General features: G+C 54.3%; 2 protein-coding genes across 4 annotated transcripts in view; one reads left to right on the top strand and one right to left on the bottom strand.

Moving 5' to 3' along the window:
- DNAJC17 (DnaJ heat shock protein family (Hsp40) member C17) overlaps positions 1-7,302 on the top strand; it is a 66,510-nt gene extending 59,208 nt beyond the window's left edge. Inside the window, exons 8-11 of one of the 2 annotated variants that reach the window (XM_077127485.1) lie at positions 472-549; positions 1,120-1,200; positions 1,728-1,838; positions 4,508-7,302. In XM_077127485.1, the coding sequence (XP_076983600.1) occupies positions 472-549; positions 1,120-1,200; positions 1,728-1,838; positions 4,508-4,801 (564 nt within the window). In that variant the 3' untranslated portion in view covers positions 4,802-7,302. The remainder of the gene's footprint in view (positions 1-471; positions 550-1,119; positions 1,201-1,727; positions 1,839-4,507) is intronic. The other variant, XM_077127486.1, reaches the window with a different exon arrangement.
- GCHFR (GTP cyclohydrolase I feedback regulator) lies at positions 4,670-11,094 on the bottom strand. Of its 2 annotated transcripts, XM_077127489.1 has the most exons (4): positions 10,888-11,094; positions 9,083-9,177; positions 7,814-7,976; positions 4,670-7,710 (listed from the first exon to the last, which is right to left on the bottom strand). In XM_077127489.1, the coding sequence occupies exons 1-3, from the start codon at positions 10,921-10,923 to the stop codon at positions 7,853-7,855; spliced, it is 255 nt and encodes an 84-aa protein (XP_076983604.1). In that variant the 5' UTR covers positions 10,924-11,094; the 3' UTR covers positions 4,670-7,710; positions 7,814-7,852. The 2 variants fall into 2 exon arrangements, with proteins under 2 accessions (XP_076983604.1, XP_076983603.1); XM_077127488.1 differs by having other exon boundaries at positions 4,670-7,976.
- Positions 11,095-13,017: the final 1,923 nt, after the last annotated feature.

The raw sequence follows: 13,017 nt of genomic DNA, 5'->3' as shown, positions 1-13,017 counted from the left end.
CCGAGGACCCGGGTTCGATTCCCAGTGCCTGCCCATGTAAAAAAAAAAAAAAAAAAAAATCCACAGGTCTCCTCTCAGCAAGAACAGGGGTATTTCCTACAGTTCTGGGGGTTTGGGCTGGATGCTGGATCCCTGTGGGGAACTGGGACCACTAACACATCCTTTCCATCCTCCAGCTACCTGGAAATCAGAATTGCTTCTCTGAGCTCTGCCTTGAAAGGCTTTCTTAATCCTGGTGATGTCAGGGCAGAGCATTGCCCTGAAGCACTCTTAGGAGAGGGTCTTACAAGGGCTGGAAGCATCGCTGAGTGTGAGCAGGATGCCCTGCCTGTCATTTTTTGGTGGTGCTCTCTAGACTACAGGTGCCTTGAGGACTAGGAAGGCATCTGCACAAACTGTAAAGCCCAGGTGTAGGCTCTTGTTCAGCCAAAGGTCAGTGTTTAATGATGACATCCACTGCTGTCTTTTCAGCTAAAATGGAAGTGCCAGAAGGAAGATGAGTCAAAAGGTGGCTACTCCAAAGACGTCCTCCTGCAGCTTTTTCAAAAGGTCTGTCTTGCTGGCTTCCCTTCTTTTCCTCTCATCTCAGTTCACATTTCAGGGCTTTCTCTGTGCCTAAACTTCCCTTAACATCTCCCCTTGCTTTTTCTTTGCTGTCTTGTTGACCTTAGTACAGCCTGGAGACTTCTCCCCAGGCCACAGTCCACTTGTTACTTGTGTGGCCATGTGCCTCTTCAAGCCCTAGCTCCCCTTCACTCCCAGGTGTAGCTCTTGCCATCCTTTTGGAAGCCAAGGCCTTGGCTGAGTCTGTTGGGAGAGAGGAAGCAGGTGTCTAGCATGAAAAGCACAGGCCTCTTCACCACCTGCAGCCTGCCCAGGCACCTGTGTGCTCTGGCCGTCTAAGTCCCTAGTCCTTTGCACATCTCTTCTTTGCTGTCCTACGTGAAAAAAAAAAAAACAACTTTCTGCCATCTCAGATCTCCCTTTCCTGAGACTCTTAACAATAAGAAGTTATCCCCCAACTGAAAGTGGCCCAGTGGGCCCCGGCATGGCTCTGGCATGAGCTGGGCCATCCTGAAGGCTGAGCCATACTTACTGGGTCCCTTCTTGTCCTCACAGTATGGTGAAGTTCTCAACCTGGTGCTTTCCAGTAGAAAAGCAGGTACTGCAGTGGTGGAGTTTGCAACCATCAAGGCTGCGGTGAGTGCTGCATGAGGCTTTGGGGATGACCCTATCATTCTAGAGCAGGAGACTCAGTTCTGTGGGCCCTGTGAACCAGGTGCCCTGTGCTCCCAAGAGGTCTCTGGGCCAAGGCTCCATCCAGATTCCCTGACTCCTGATAGCAAATGCTCTCCATGTGAAGGAACAGATGAGAGAATATTCTGGGGACTAAGGGAGAGTGCAGACTGACTTTTAGTTTCCTGTTGGCTGGCTGCTTCCCCCATGCCTTCCTTCCTACTCTGGGAGCTGGCACACCCCCAGGTTATGAGTCTCAAGCACTGCCTTTTCCCCTTCAGTGCTTCTCCTTGTTCCTAAAAACCAGAAGGCTCCAACCCACCACTCTCCAAAGGGCTAGGGCTTCAGTGCACCCTTGTTTGAAGGTTGCTGAGGTTGCCTGATTCTGCCTGGGGGACTAGAATGCTGGTTCTGGTTTTTTCTGTGAGAATTGAGAGCCACTTTATGGTCGATTGAATTTATGGGAACCAGGACTGGATGTTGCTTGGCAGGAGCTGGCTGTCCAGAATGAAGTGGGCCTGGTCGATAACCCTCTGAAGATTTCTTGGTTGGAAGGACAGCCCCGGGGTACAATGGGCTCCAGTCACCAAGGACTGTCGCAGGTGAGGAGCCAGGCCTGCTAAAATGGGGTTACTCAGGGCTTTGGGGGAGATCTCCTCCTGTTTGGGCTCTTCTCGGGGTCCTTTCCACCCAAATTCAGGTTGTATGGGAGTAGAGTGGGATTGATTGGTTCATTTTGAGCAGGTGAGACTCTGTTGACCTCTTTTCCTCTGAGTGCCAGAGGGACCCTGCGCTCCATTATCCATCTCCTATTGGGTTCCCATCATCAGCTAAGAGGACTTTCCTGGCCCCTAGGTTACTTGTGTGTGTGAAGCCTATGTTGCCTAGAGAACCCAGGTAGGACTCACTTGCAGGGAAGGGCAGGTGACAAGGGCCACTGCGATCTTCCCCAGCTCTTCATTTGTCCAGATATGCCTGTGGCTGCCCGCAAGACAGGGACAGACTGTCAAAAGGCAAAATCTCTTTTTAGAAATATCACTGGCTACCCTGCTGTCTCAGGGGTGCTGCCTGCTCAGAATCCCAGAACCCTGAACCAGTTCTCAGTCCTCACAGCAACGTGAAAGGCTCTCTTCAGTCTCTCCCATGACCCAGGGGTTTTCTGGCCAGGATGCAGAAGCTGGGGCTGCAGGGCTCCTGGCCATACCTGCCCCACGCTACACCTGCCCTCACTTTGGGAGGAGGGGAGCTTTGGGGGCGGGAACTAGAAATCTGGCTCTTCCCTTCTCTGAAATGGCCCGGGGTGGGGGTCCTGTGAGCCTCAGGCTGATGTGGCAGGGGAGTGGAGGATGATCGGTGATCAGCAGGCGCGTTGCTCCCACTGTCCTCAGTCTCATCACCCCGCTCTCCTGTGTGGCCCTCCAGCTGGCTGGGAGGATGGGATGTTTTCTGGGAGCATGTCCCAGAGGTGGAAAATGAACTGGTTCTGAGCGCAACTTGGATCCTTCTTTAGAGACCTCATTCTCCCATCTTTAAATCCTAGCATTTCACAGCCCGAGAAAACACTCCATAGGTTGTGTAATAGAGTTTTATTCATTATTTCCGGCATTCGCAGAGGAGCCTTTCAGCTTGGGAAACCCTCACAAAGTGAGGAGGAGAGAGAGAAGTCACAGGGCTTGGGTTGTGGAAGCATCATCATCGAAGCTTCCCCCTCCCTCTCTGCCATGCTCGGAGAGGCCTGAGGGGTCCGAGCCACACAGTCCAGCAGAACGCTATGGGCTCTGGCTTCACGTCTTCTGGTTTCTGACCCAGTGAGCTTGGCCCTAGTCGGCAGGTCCCATCCTCCACAGAGCCAGGCATGGCTGAACCCCAGTCCTGGTGGAGGATTCTGGGGCCCAGCTGTGTTTCTTCATGGCAGCTATGAGTTGAATATCTGTTCCCTGATCCAGTCGTCCCTTTTTCTAGGACTGGTAGGAGGAAGGAGAGAGATCTGCCGCTGTTTTTGCAACATTTCCCAAGCGCTCCCATCACTAATAATTCTGGGAATTCCCCAGAACACCTCTTTGCAAGCTGCATCTGGTGCCTTTGGCTGGCATTCCCTAGAGCTGCCTCCCTCGGGCACAAGGGCCTGCTCTGAGCAGCAAGCGTTGGCAGGTCAAGTCTCTCTTCTCCTCTTCTCTTTTAATGATTAGTTTGGACTTCTTCCCAAGTTATACTCTGTCTCCACCTACTTCTCTTTTCCTACCCCGCCAGCCTCTCCCTTCCCTTGTAGTCCCTGGGCCCGGTCCAGTGGATTTTTCTGCAGGGATGTCAGTGTTCATTCTTGTTATCCAATGTCATAGCCAGTTGCATGGCTGCTGAGCACTTAAAATGTGGCTAATGTAACCAGGGAACTGAATTTTTCATTTCCATTACTTTAAATTGAAAGTCACATGTGTCTAGTGGCTCTCAGAGTGGACAATAGAGGTCAAACCAGGCTCATCGGTCTGTCCACTTCCCTCTTGGGTCTGACCTGGCCTTGTCCTGTGACCTCTCTTTGTTGACAGTGGCTTCAGGGAGGCTGGAGCAGCCCCATTTCTGTTCTGCCCAGTCGTGTCCTCGCACTCCGTGGTCCCTCTGCCACCCTCCCCCTCCACAGACTCTCTGCTTGGTGCTCGTGGGGTGGGGTGTGGTCTCCCTTTCCCGGTCTGTCCAGCTTCCTTCAGTGTTCCTGCCAGGAACGGCCTCTCACATGTCCAGCTTGTGCCTGCCCCTCACTCTGCGGTGATGAGAAGGGCTGTTCAGGACCCAGAGGGCAGGCAGAGCCGGGGTTGCTGTGCCACCTCCTTCTCAGTCCACCACTGGACCCTGCTTTGCTGGGTCCCAAGACTTCTAGCTCTTCTAGTCACCCCACCTCTCACCCCATTCAGAAGTGGGGATCACTGGGAAATTGCTCCCTCAGTATCTGTAGAACTTCCTCAAGAAGCGAAATCCCCAGGTCCACTTTAAAGGAGAGGAAGGGGTCACTGAGTTCCGGAACAGGTGTCCTCTGGAAGGAGGGAGTGTCCAAAAGCTCATCCTCCTCTGAGTATTGGTGGAGGGCCCCTGCCAGGGACAGCGCCGAGGGCAGGGTGGCCGAGTAGGCAGCAGTGTAGGCGGGTGGGGGCTCTAGGATGTTGGGGCAGCTGGAGCTCTCTCGGTAGAGGCGTGGGGGCTTAGGTGGGGCCAGCAGGGTGGCCCGGGGCTGCTCATCCCCCCACAGTGGCAAGCGCCGGCCATCTGGCCTCCCTCGCAGCTCCCGGATGACCTCTCGGTTGCTGTACTCCTCGTGGTCACCGCCGGCCGTGCTGGCCTGGCTCAGCACGCTGCCCTGTCGCCGGAGCCGGTGTGGCCGCCCCAGGCTCAGCCGCTTGAAGAAGGAGGCGTTGCGGAAGGAGCCTTTCCGCCAGGTCTCCATGGGACTCAAAGGGGCCAGCAGACAAGCCTGGAGTCTCAGCAGCCAGATGGATGTTCAGGAGCAGCTAGTGACCATCTGGTCCCTGATGGAGGAGTGAATTGCAAGAATCAGGAAGCAGCTTTTGTGGGCTAGAAGCAGAGGCCTTTGGTTTCTGCTCAGCACAGATGTTTGGCCAGCATCTTGGAGGGCAAGGTGAGGGCCAGGGAAGGAGACACTTTGGTGTCTAGGAGAGCAGAGAGCTGGGAGTGCCTGATGAGGAGTTTCCGAGAGGGACAGAGTGGCCTGGTTACATGATAGGGCAGTGGAAAAAAACCCCAAGAGAAAGCAGCAGCACTTACTGGAGCTGGAGTCCAGGCAGCAGTGGTGGTGTCAGGGATGAATCTCCTTGGGCTGGGCATGAGCAGCCGGTGCAGGGAACTCCTTCCTTGGCATCTGGGCCCTGGGCAGGCAGGAGGGGGCCAGACGGCCCAAGCTGAGCTGTCCCTCTGGCTGGGTCCCTCGGCTGCTGTTCCTGTCTTTCGGGCAGTCTAGGGCCGGGCCCTCTCTGCCGGCAGCTCCTGGACTCTGATTAATGGCTTGGCTGTTTGTGCTGGTGTGTGGCGGTGGAGATGTGTTTTTGTTTTCAGCTGACTCAGTCAGGTAGGAAGCCGGGTTTCACGCTCTGAGGTAATTGCAGCATCCGCATGCAGGGACAGGGGCAGCCGTGGCCAACACCCCGGAGCCATGGGGCGCTTCACATTCCTCTGGGGACTCATCTGGGGTTAGCCCTGCTTTATGTGTCACCACACTGCTCCCTTTCTCATTGCAGCCCCCATCACCGTGGCCCCGGTGTGTGGGGGAGGGAGGGGTCCTGGCAGGGAGGGAGTTAACTGAAAGGCAGGAGTGTGGAACAATTGTTGAGGAAGGAAGAGAGACCGGTTGCTGCTGCTGCTGCTGCTATGGGTGACTCAGTCCCCTGGCCTGATGACAGGCCCTCCAGAGCCTGCAGGTAGCAGGGGGAGGAGGCAAAGGGCGTGTTAACGGGGCTGCTCCCCGGGCCTGTGGAGGGCTCAGCTCCTACCAGGGCTGGGTCCGGGGCAGAGCAGGGTTATTTGGGGAGGGGAAACTTGCTGTCACCTTGGCCTGAAACCCCCCTGCCTGCCTGTGTCCTCATCCTCCCTCACTTGGCCCAGATGGCCTCGTGGCAGGCCCAGCACAGGTTGAGGGCCAGAGCCCTGCCCCTCGGGCTGCCTGGGCCTTGTGTGGGGGACCTTCCTCTGTGGAGAGGGCTGCCACGGTGTCAGCAATGCCAGGGCCTGGCAGGGAAGGCAGCTCTCTTAGGAGCTGGAGAGGAGGATGAGGAGGAATGGGACTGTCAGGAAGAGGTAGGGGGAGTCCCTGCGGAGTGGCACTTCCTGTTTCTGTACACCCCTCACTCTAAACCAGTTGGCCAGGGTGCTGGCCTCTTAACCCCAGCCGCTCCCTTCTTATTCCCTGGGTCACTGACCACCAACCCTTCCTCTTGACTCGCTCCATGGCAGTGTCAGCGTGGCGTACTGTGCCAGCTCTCTCCCCGAGACGGGCCACAGCATCTTTCAACCCGTGGCCCAGGCTTGCTTCTGTTATCTCAGATGGGCTTCATCCCTCTCTAAGGAGCTCTTGGGACCCTCTGATCATCTCACAGCTTCAGCTGCACCGAGGAAGTGATTTAATTCTCACTGCAGACCTCATCAGGGCATGGGGTTAGCAGCCCAGGACTTTGTCAGTAGAGCTGCTTCTCCGCCCCACAACTTTGGCCCATTGAACTGGTTGTTTATTATTCTTTTGACTATTAAAATATTGTGCTCCTTAATCCCCGGCACTGTGCTGGCAGATCATAAAAAAAGCAGCCACGGGCCCTGCCCTCCGGGGGCCCTGATGTGTATTTTACGAGGCAAGCTGGACCTGTGCTTATTTCTCCCTCCTCGAGGGTGGAGCTGTTTGGGTCTGTTTAGGGAAGGGTTCCCCTCCTGCATCCTCAGCAAGAGCCAGAGCACAGGGGAGATGGCAGCTGGGAGAGGGCAGCGTGCATCTCTGCACCTCTGATCATTGGCTTAGTTGGAAATCTAGGAGACAAGAAGCCATGGGGTGGAGGGCAGGAGTGCCAAATAAAGGGCTGAGAGGAAATAAAGGGAGGTGAGGGCCTGGCTAGAACATGGGGGAGTGATTCACAAGGAGAAGAACCAGAGCTGACTGCAGATGTGAATGGGACAAGGGAGGTGGTGGGGGAGATAGTTTGACTGGGATGGACTGAAGGAGAGTCAGGCCGGGAGCAGCTGGCCTGGAGGCCTAACTAAGCCCTGCTTGCTGCAAAGGAACTTAGATGAGTTGGGGCTCTAGAAGGATGTGCCAGACTGCACCCTGCCTAGGCCCTGTCTTCTGTGCACTGTGCCCTGCTGCCCCTGACCCCTCTGTCTCCCAGGGCTCGGTCCTGTCAGAGAGAGACTATGAAAGCCTCGTGATGATGCGCATGCGCCAGGCTGCTGAGCGCCAACAGCTGATCGCCCAGATGCAGGAGGAGGACCAGGAGAGGCGGCCCACGTAGCCCCCTGGTTCTCGCCCCTCCCACCTCACAGCCCTTTTCTTACAAATCACCAATAAACTTTCTTTTTTAAGAGTCTACCTCTATTACATACATGGGTGTAGGGTGCTGGCCAGCGCAAGCATGGCCCTGGTTTCGGGGCCCTGCCTCAGAGACCCCCACGCAGGCCTGGGCCTCCCTCCTGGGAGTGGGCAGATCCCCCAGGAAAAGGTTCCCTGTAGGGAGAGTCAGTGCCAGAGCAGAGGAACAACCACTCATCATGACCCTTTATTGGCTTGGACTAGCTACGTGGGACCCACCCACCCAGGGCCTGGGGCCATCTTCCAGCCCCTCAACCCACCCATAGAACATGGCCTTCCCCAAGGCCCTTAGGCCAGGCCTGCAGCTGGTCGGGGGGCAGGGAGAAGGGGGCAGCTGGGTCCATAGGGCAAGAGTCCTGCCCTCCCCTAACTGAGGCAGAATTTCAGAGACGGGCCATCACCTCCCACTGGTGCTGGGCCAAAGAAAGGGACGACTTGGGAAGAGGAGGGCAGTGCAGTCAGTGAGGCAGGGGCTCGGGAGGCAGGGCCCATGGTAGCCACCACACAGGAGGGGTGCTCCATCTGTCCCTCAGAGCTCGAAGGTCACTCCTTGTGCAAGCACCACACCAGCGTCTGGCCCACCCCTGTCATGCTCAGCACACGGAAGCCCCTGCGCTCCAGTTTGTCCAGCACTATGCGAGGAGGGTCATTGACGTAGTACTCATAGCTGCAAAGAGACCAGGGTGGAGCAGTGTGAGGGGTGCCCAGAGCCAGCTCTCCGTGCAAAGCTAGCACCTACTTACGGCCAGGAATGCTCCAGTGGTGACTGGTATTTCCTGGCTGCTTCCTCTGTGCCAGGCTAGGTGCATGTCCCCTGCCCTCCACCCCTGCCAAGCACTTTACCAGCATGATCTCACTTAATCCTCCCAAGAACTTAATGAGGTTCCATTATTATTCCCATTTTATAAATAAAATTCAAAGGGGTTAAGGTGCTTTCCCAGTGTTATACAGATAGTAGGGCCCATATCAGTCTGACAAGGCCGTGAGCCACTGTTCTGCTCCAGAAGCACAGCCTGCCCCTGCCCACTCCAGGACTGGCTCCTTACCCTGCCTGTGGCCCTTCCTGCTTCCCTGGCTGTCTTGCAGTTCCAGAGCAGGAAGGTTGGCCCCTAGTGCCTCTTAGCTCTTAGTGGCAGGGCCATTAAGCTGATGAAGGGTTCAAGCCCCAAGCTGGGCATCTTGAGACAAATACCTCATGGCAAAGGGCTAAGGGTAGCTTCTGCCCTCCACCCTTGACACAAGGGCCTGGGCTCGGCTCACCTCCTTTTCCCCTTTGAACTGACAACTCTGGCAACTCTTCTTAGGCGAGGGTGAGGGAGCAGAAAGGGACGCAGTGATCAGTTTAGACATGGAGATGGCATGAAGGTTGCCAAGAGAAGTGGCCAAGTCCCAAGGCAGCAGCTGAGCCAGAAGTGGGACCTAGGCTTTCTGCTCCCCATTTCTAGGGTTTGGCTTTGTGACTTACCCAGCTTTTCAAGACAGAAAATTTTCTCTCTGTACCTATCTCTGCTTGATGAAGCCTGGTTCAGAGAAAGGGCAGGACAAATAACAGTCCACTTCTGGAGTCCTGCGCTCCAAGGAAGGAGCTACCTTTATGAAGGGAGGGTCAGTAGGAAAGCTTTCTGAGTGAGCTGGTCCTGTGGGGCTGCGACTAACCCCTGTAGAGAACAGAGGTATTGTCCCTGCAGATTTGGGTTCCCTGATTGTGTAAAGGGAGCAAAGGCAGGCCTAGGGGCTAGCAGAGAAGAACCTCTGAGCAATGCCATTACTTACAAGTTGTTTCCCAGGACGCTTCTCTTTGAGGCCCCCAGATGCTGCATCAGCTCCGGGTCTGAGTGCTCATCACCCACCATGGTGGGGCCCACCTCCTGCAAAGAAAGCACAGTGGCTGCCTGGCTGGTTGCCAGGTAACGGGGAAAGTCCCACCTCCCCTTCCTCCCTGCTTCCTGGCTCAGAGACAGCTGCAGCTGAAGGCTGGAGAGGGTGGTGAGGATCTTTGGGGGCTGAGGAATGTAGGCCTCCCCCAGCTGCTCTAAGCTGAGCTGGGCACGGCCTGACTATCGGCACCTTCACATCAGGCACCACCGCCCTGTGTGGGTCAGAACCACCTGGGAAACAAGAGAAATGAAAACATATGTCCATGTAAAAGCTGATACACGGATGTTCACAACAGCATTATTCGCAATAGTCTCAAAGTGGAAAAAAGCCAAACATCTCTCTACTGATAAATGGTTAAATCAAATGTGGCACAGCCATGGAATGAAGTACATGTGCTGTAGTATGGGTGACCCTTGAAAGCATGATAAATGAAATAAGCAGACACAAAAGACCACCCCTTGTATGATTCTGTTCATATGAATGTCCAGAACAGTCAAGTCTATCGTAACAGATTAGTGGGTGCCTAGGCTGCGAGGGCTTGGGGAAAATGGGGAGTGAATGCTAAGGGGTGTGGAGTTTCTCTTGAGGGTGATGAAAATATTCTAAAATTGACTGTGGTGATAGATGCACAACTCTGAATATACTAAGAAATGTAAGGTTATATTCTTAAAATGGATGAATGGTATGATATGTGAATTACATATCAATAAAGCTGTTACATTAAAACAAAACAAAACAATCACCTGGGAGCACTTCCAAGTATGGATTTCCAGTCCCCATTCCTTGAATGTTTCCTGGGGTCTAGGAAGGGGCCCAGGAGCTCATAGTTTAACAACTCCACAGGTGACTGCTTCTAAAAACACTGATTAGCCTAGGGCACTGCCAAGACCTCTCCTCATCCTTTGGTGAGCCCACCTGTAATTTCCTTCACCCACGTGAATTTCCAGGGGAGCAGGATTCCTTCTGATGGGCCACCCAAGCTCTGGGGAGTGAGAAGAGGGAAAGGAGGATCTTACAGCCCGGCTGGGGGTCCCAAATATATTCTGAAGCTAAACGGGGCTACTGGGGCCACCAAAGCCAGCACCTTCTCTTTTCAGATGAAGGAACTGCACCTGGAGAAGGGAACCTAACTTCTGGGTCCTGCTCTCCCCATCTTTAACCCCACCACCTCGTCTCTCTTTGCTTTCTTCACAAGCAAGTTCTTTTTTCTCTTCCTTTCCTAAGGCCTCAGGGATAGAACTTCCTGGAAGCGCCTGCAGGTGCTGCTCCTGCTGCCTGTGGGCCAGGGACTTGGCACAGGTGTTTTAGCGCGTTAGCATGTCCTTTTCCAAAACTCTTTTCCTCGGGTTATTCCTTTTATTTCCCCCGCGGAGCGGCTGTGTAGGGGGCAGAGAGTGCTCCACTTGTGAGTCCGGAGCTCCCTGGAGGTCTCCTGGAAGCTCGGACCTCTCCGGGAAAGGCAGGTCAGGAGCTTTCGCGGCCATGGCGGTTCCGGGCCCGCCTGGGCTTCCTAGATCCCGGGCGCCGGGAGCCAGGCTTAGTCCGCACCCCCAGCCTCGCACCCCGAGGAGGCGTGCCCCAGGCAGGCCCGGGTGGGTGCAGTCACCGGTGGGCGCTGCCAGGTTGGGAGACGCCCAGGTGCGGTCGCAAGGAGCCTCGGGCATGCTCCCGGCTCCAGCTCGCCAGCGGCGGGTACTCACCATGCGGATTTGGGTGCTGATGAGCAGGTAAGGCATGGTGCGTGCGTCCGGGCCAGGCACCCACCCCGCGGCTTTGGGCTCGAAGCCGACGCCAGCCCCTCCGGCTAGGGGACTGCTGACCCGCGCCCCTAAATCCCTTTACTTAAGCTCCGGCCTCCGGCGGCGCCAATCCAAGTACGCGGGGCCAGTGCGCCGGGCGGGCCAATCGGGAGCGGGCGCCCGTGACGCGTCCCGGCCCTCAGCGATCTACGTCCCGCCCCCTGCCCTCCGGACCGCGGACTCAGACCCGGGGTCCGGCCCCGGGGGGCGCGGCGAAGTGGGGGCGGGGACTGTGAACTGGAAACCCGGGTGGCCCTCCCGGGTCTGCGGGCTCCTGCAGCGCGCGCACTGAGCCTGCGTCCTCTTACATCAACACTTCCAGCGACAGGTTCCAAAGTCCTGCTGGTCCCCGTGCCTGTCGCTGTGAAATAGGACCGAGAGCAAATAGCAACCCCGCTGAGGCCTAACATGGCCAGGGAAGTCTCCAAAAAGCGTGCCTCGGATGCCCCCTCCCCAAGACACTCTCCGTTTTCCAGAGATTCCTTAAGCCCTCAGGAGGTAGAGTGGGAGGCTATGGTTTGCCGTGAATGCTACACCTAAAGTACACCCAGTGGGGCGTTCCCGCCTCCCTAACACCAAGTAATGTGGCACTTCCCCTGCATTTTTGTGGCCCTACGAGTAGATCTGTAAAGGAACTGAGTGCTTGGCTGCTGACTTAAATGGACGGACAGTGGCCCTCGGTTCTGAGCTTCCCGCGAGGCTGGAGAGTCGCGGCGCATGCGCAGGAGATGACAAGGCACCACCTGGAGAAAAGGAAACAACCTTGCCCACCCAGCCTGCCAATGACAGGGCAGCGAGAGCGTACGGATGTGCCCACGCCTCCATCGGATGTATCAAAATCTGGCAACTCCGCATTCTTTATCCGACTTGCTGTGACTGGTTCACTAGAAACATTTGCGCAGGCGCGCGCACACACAAAAGCAAAAACAAATTGTAACCTTCCCTGCCGGCCCTTGAAAAATGTTCACTTCCTTCAGGGAGCATTTAAAGGCCGTGCTTTGTGCCTTAGCACTTCGACAGATGTAAGGAGGGAAGCAGGAAAGCGTGACCTGAAAGGTTCTATATTGGTCCAATTTATTATTCTATAGTCCTTGCTTGCCCCTTCCCTCTACCCCAGGTCTGATCGTTTAGCTGGAAAGACAAAACACAGTAACCCGGTCACGCTTAAGGAAGGATTTGTCAAAAGTGACAAAGGATTAGTGTCCAGAATATATAAAGAACTGCCACAAATCCGTGAGAAAAAGATAAACCAAAAGAAACATGGACGGATTTTTTGTACAGGCATTTCACAAAAGAGGAAATTGAAATGGCTGAAAAACATATAACGAGATGCTCAATATGATTAGAAATCCAGAAAATGCAGATTAAAATATATTTTAAACCACAATGAGATACTGTTTTACAGATCAGAGTGTTGAAGATGTGGAGTAACTAGGACTTTTACTACTTTGGGGAATGCAAACTGGTAAGATTGATATAATCACTTTGGTAGCCAATTTGGCATCATCCAGTGAACCCAAGATGTGTGTATCCTATAACCCAGCCAAACCTAAACTAGACTAACTTCAGAAAAACTCTTGTTCACACTCAAATCAAGATACATGTATACAAGAATGGTCATAGCTGCGCTCTTTATAATTAAGAAAAAATGGAAACAACCCCTAATGTTCATTAAAAGTAGAGTAGATTAAAACTTTTTGGTAGATTCATACAATGGAAAATAGCAATGAAGAGAATGAAAAAGCAAATCTGCAAAAAATATATAGAATAATTTAATTTACATAAAGCTAAAAAAGATGCAAATACTAAATATATCGTTTGGGAATAAAAACATGGGATCAGGCTCTTACTGCATCAACAGTGAGAATGAAGGCCACTCTTAGCAACTAGAAGATGTGCTATCATGCCGAAGGAACGTACTGTTATTGCAAAGGTCCCCCAAGGAACCCCATGGAGGGACTTCAGTATAGAACTCAGTCTTCTTGAGAAGAAAAAAAAAGAGGCTTCAGGTTGACAAATGGTGGGGAAATA

Source organism: Tamandua tetradactyla, chromosome 14 (genome assembly GCF_023851605.1).
Source record: "Tamandua tetradactyla isolate mTamTet1 chromosome 14, mTamTet1.pri, whole genome shotgun sequence".
In the NCBI taxonomy this organism is placed as follows: Eukaryota; Metazoa; Chordata; class Mammalia; order Pilosa; family Myrmecophagidae; genus Tamandua; species Tamandua tetradactyla.
The sequence above is the reverse complement of the archived record's forward strand: the minus strand, read 5'-3'. Positions and strand labels throughout refer to the sequence as shown.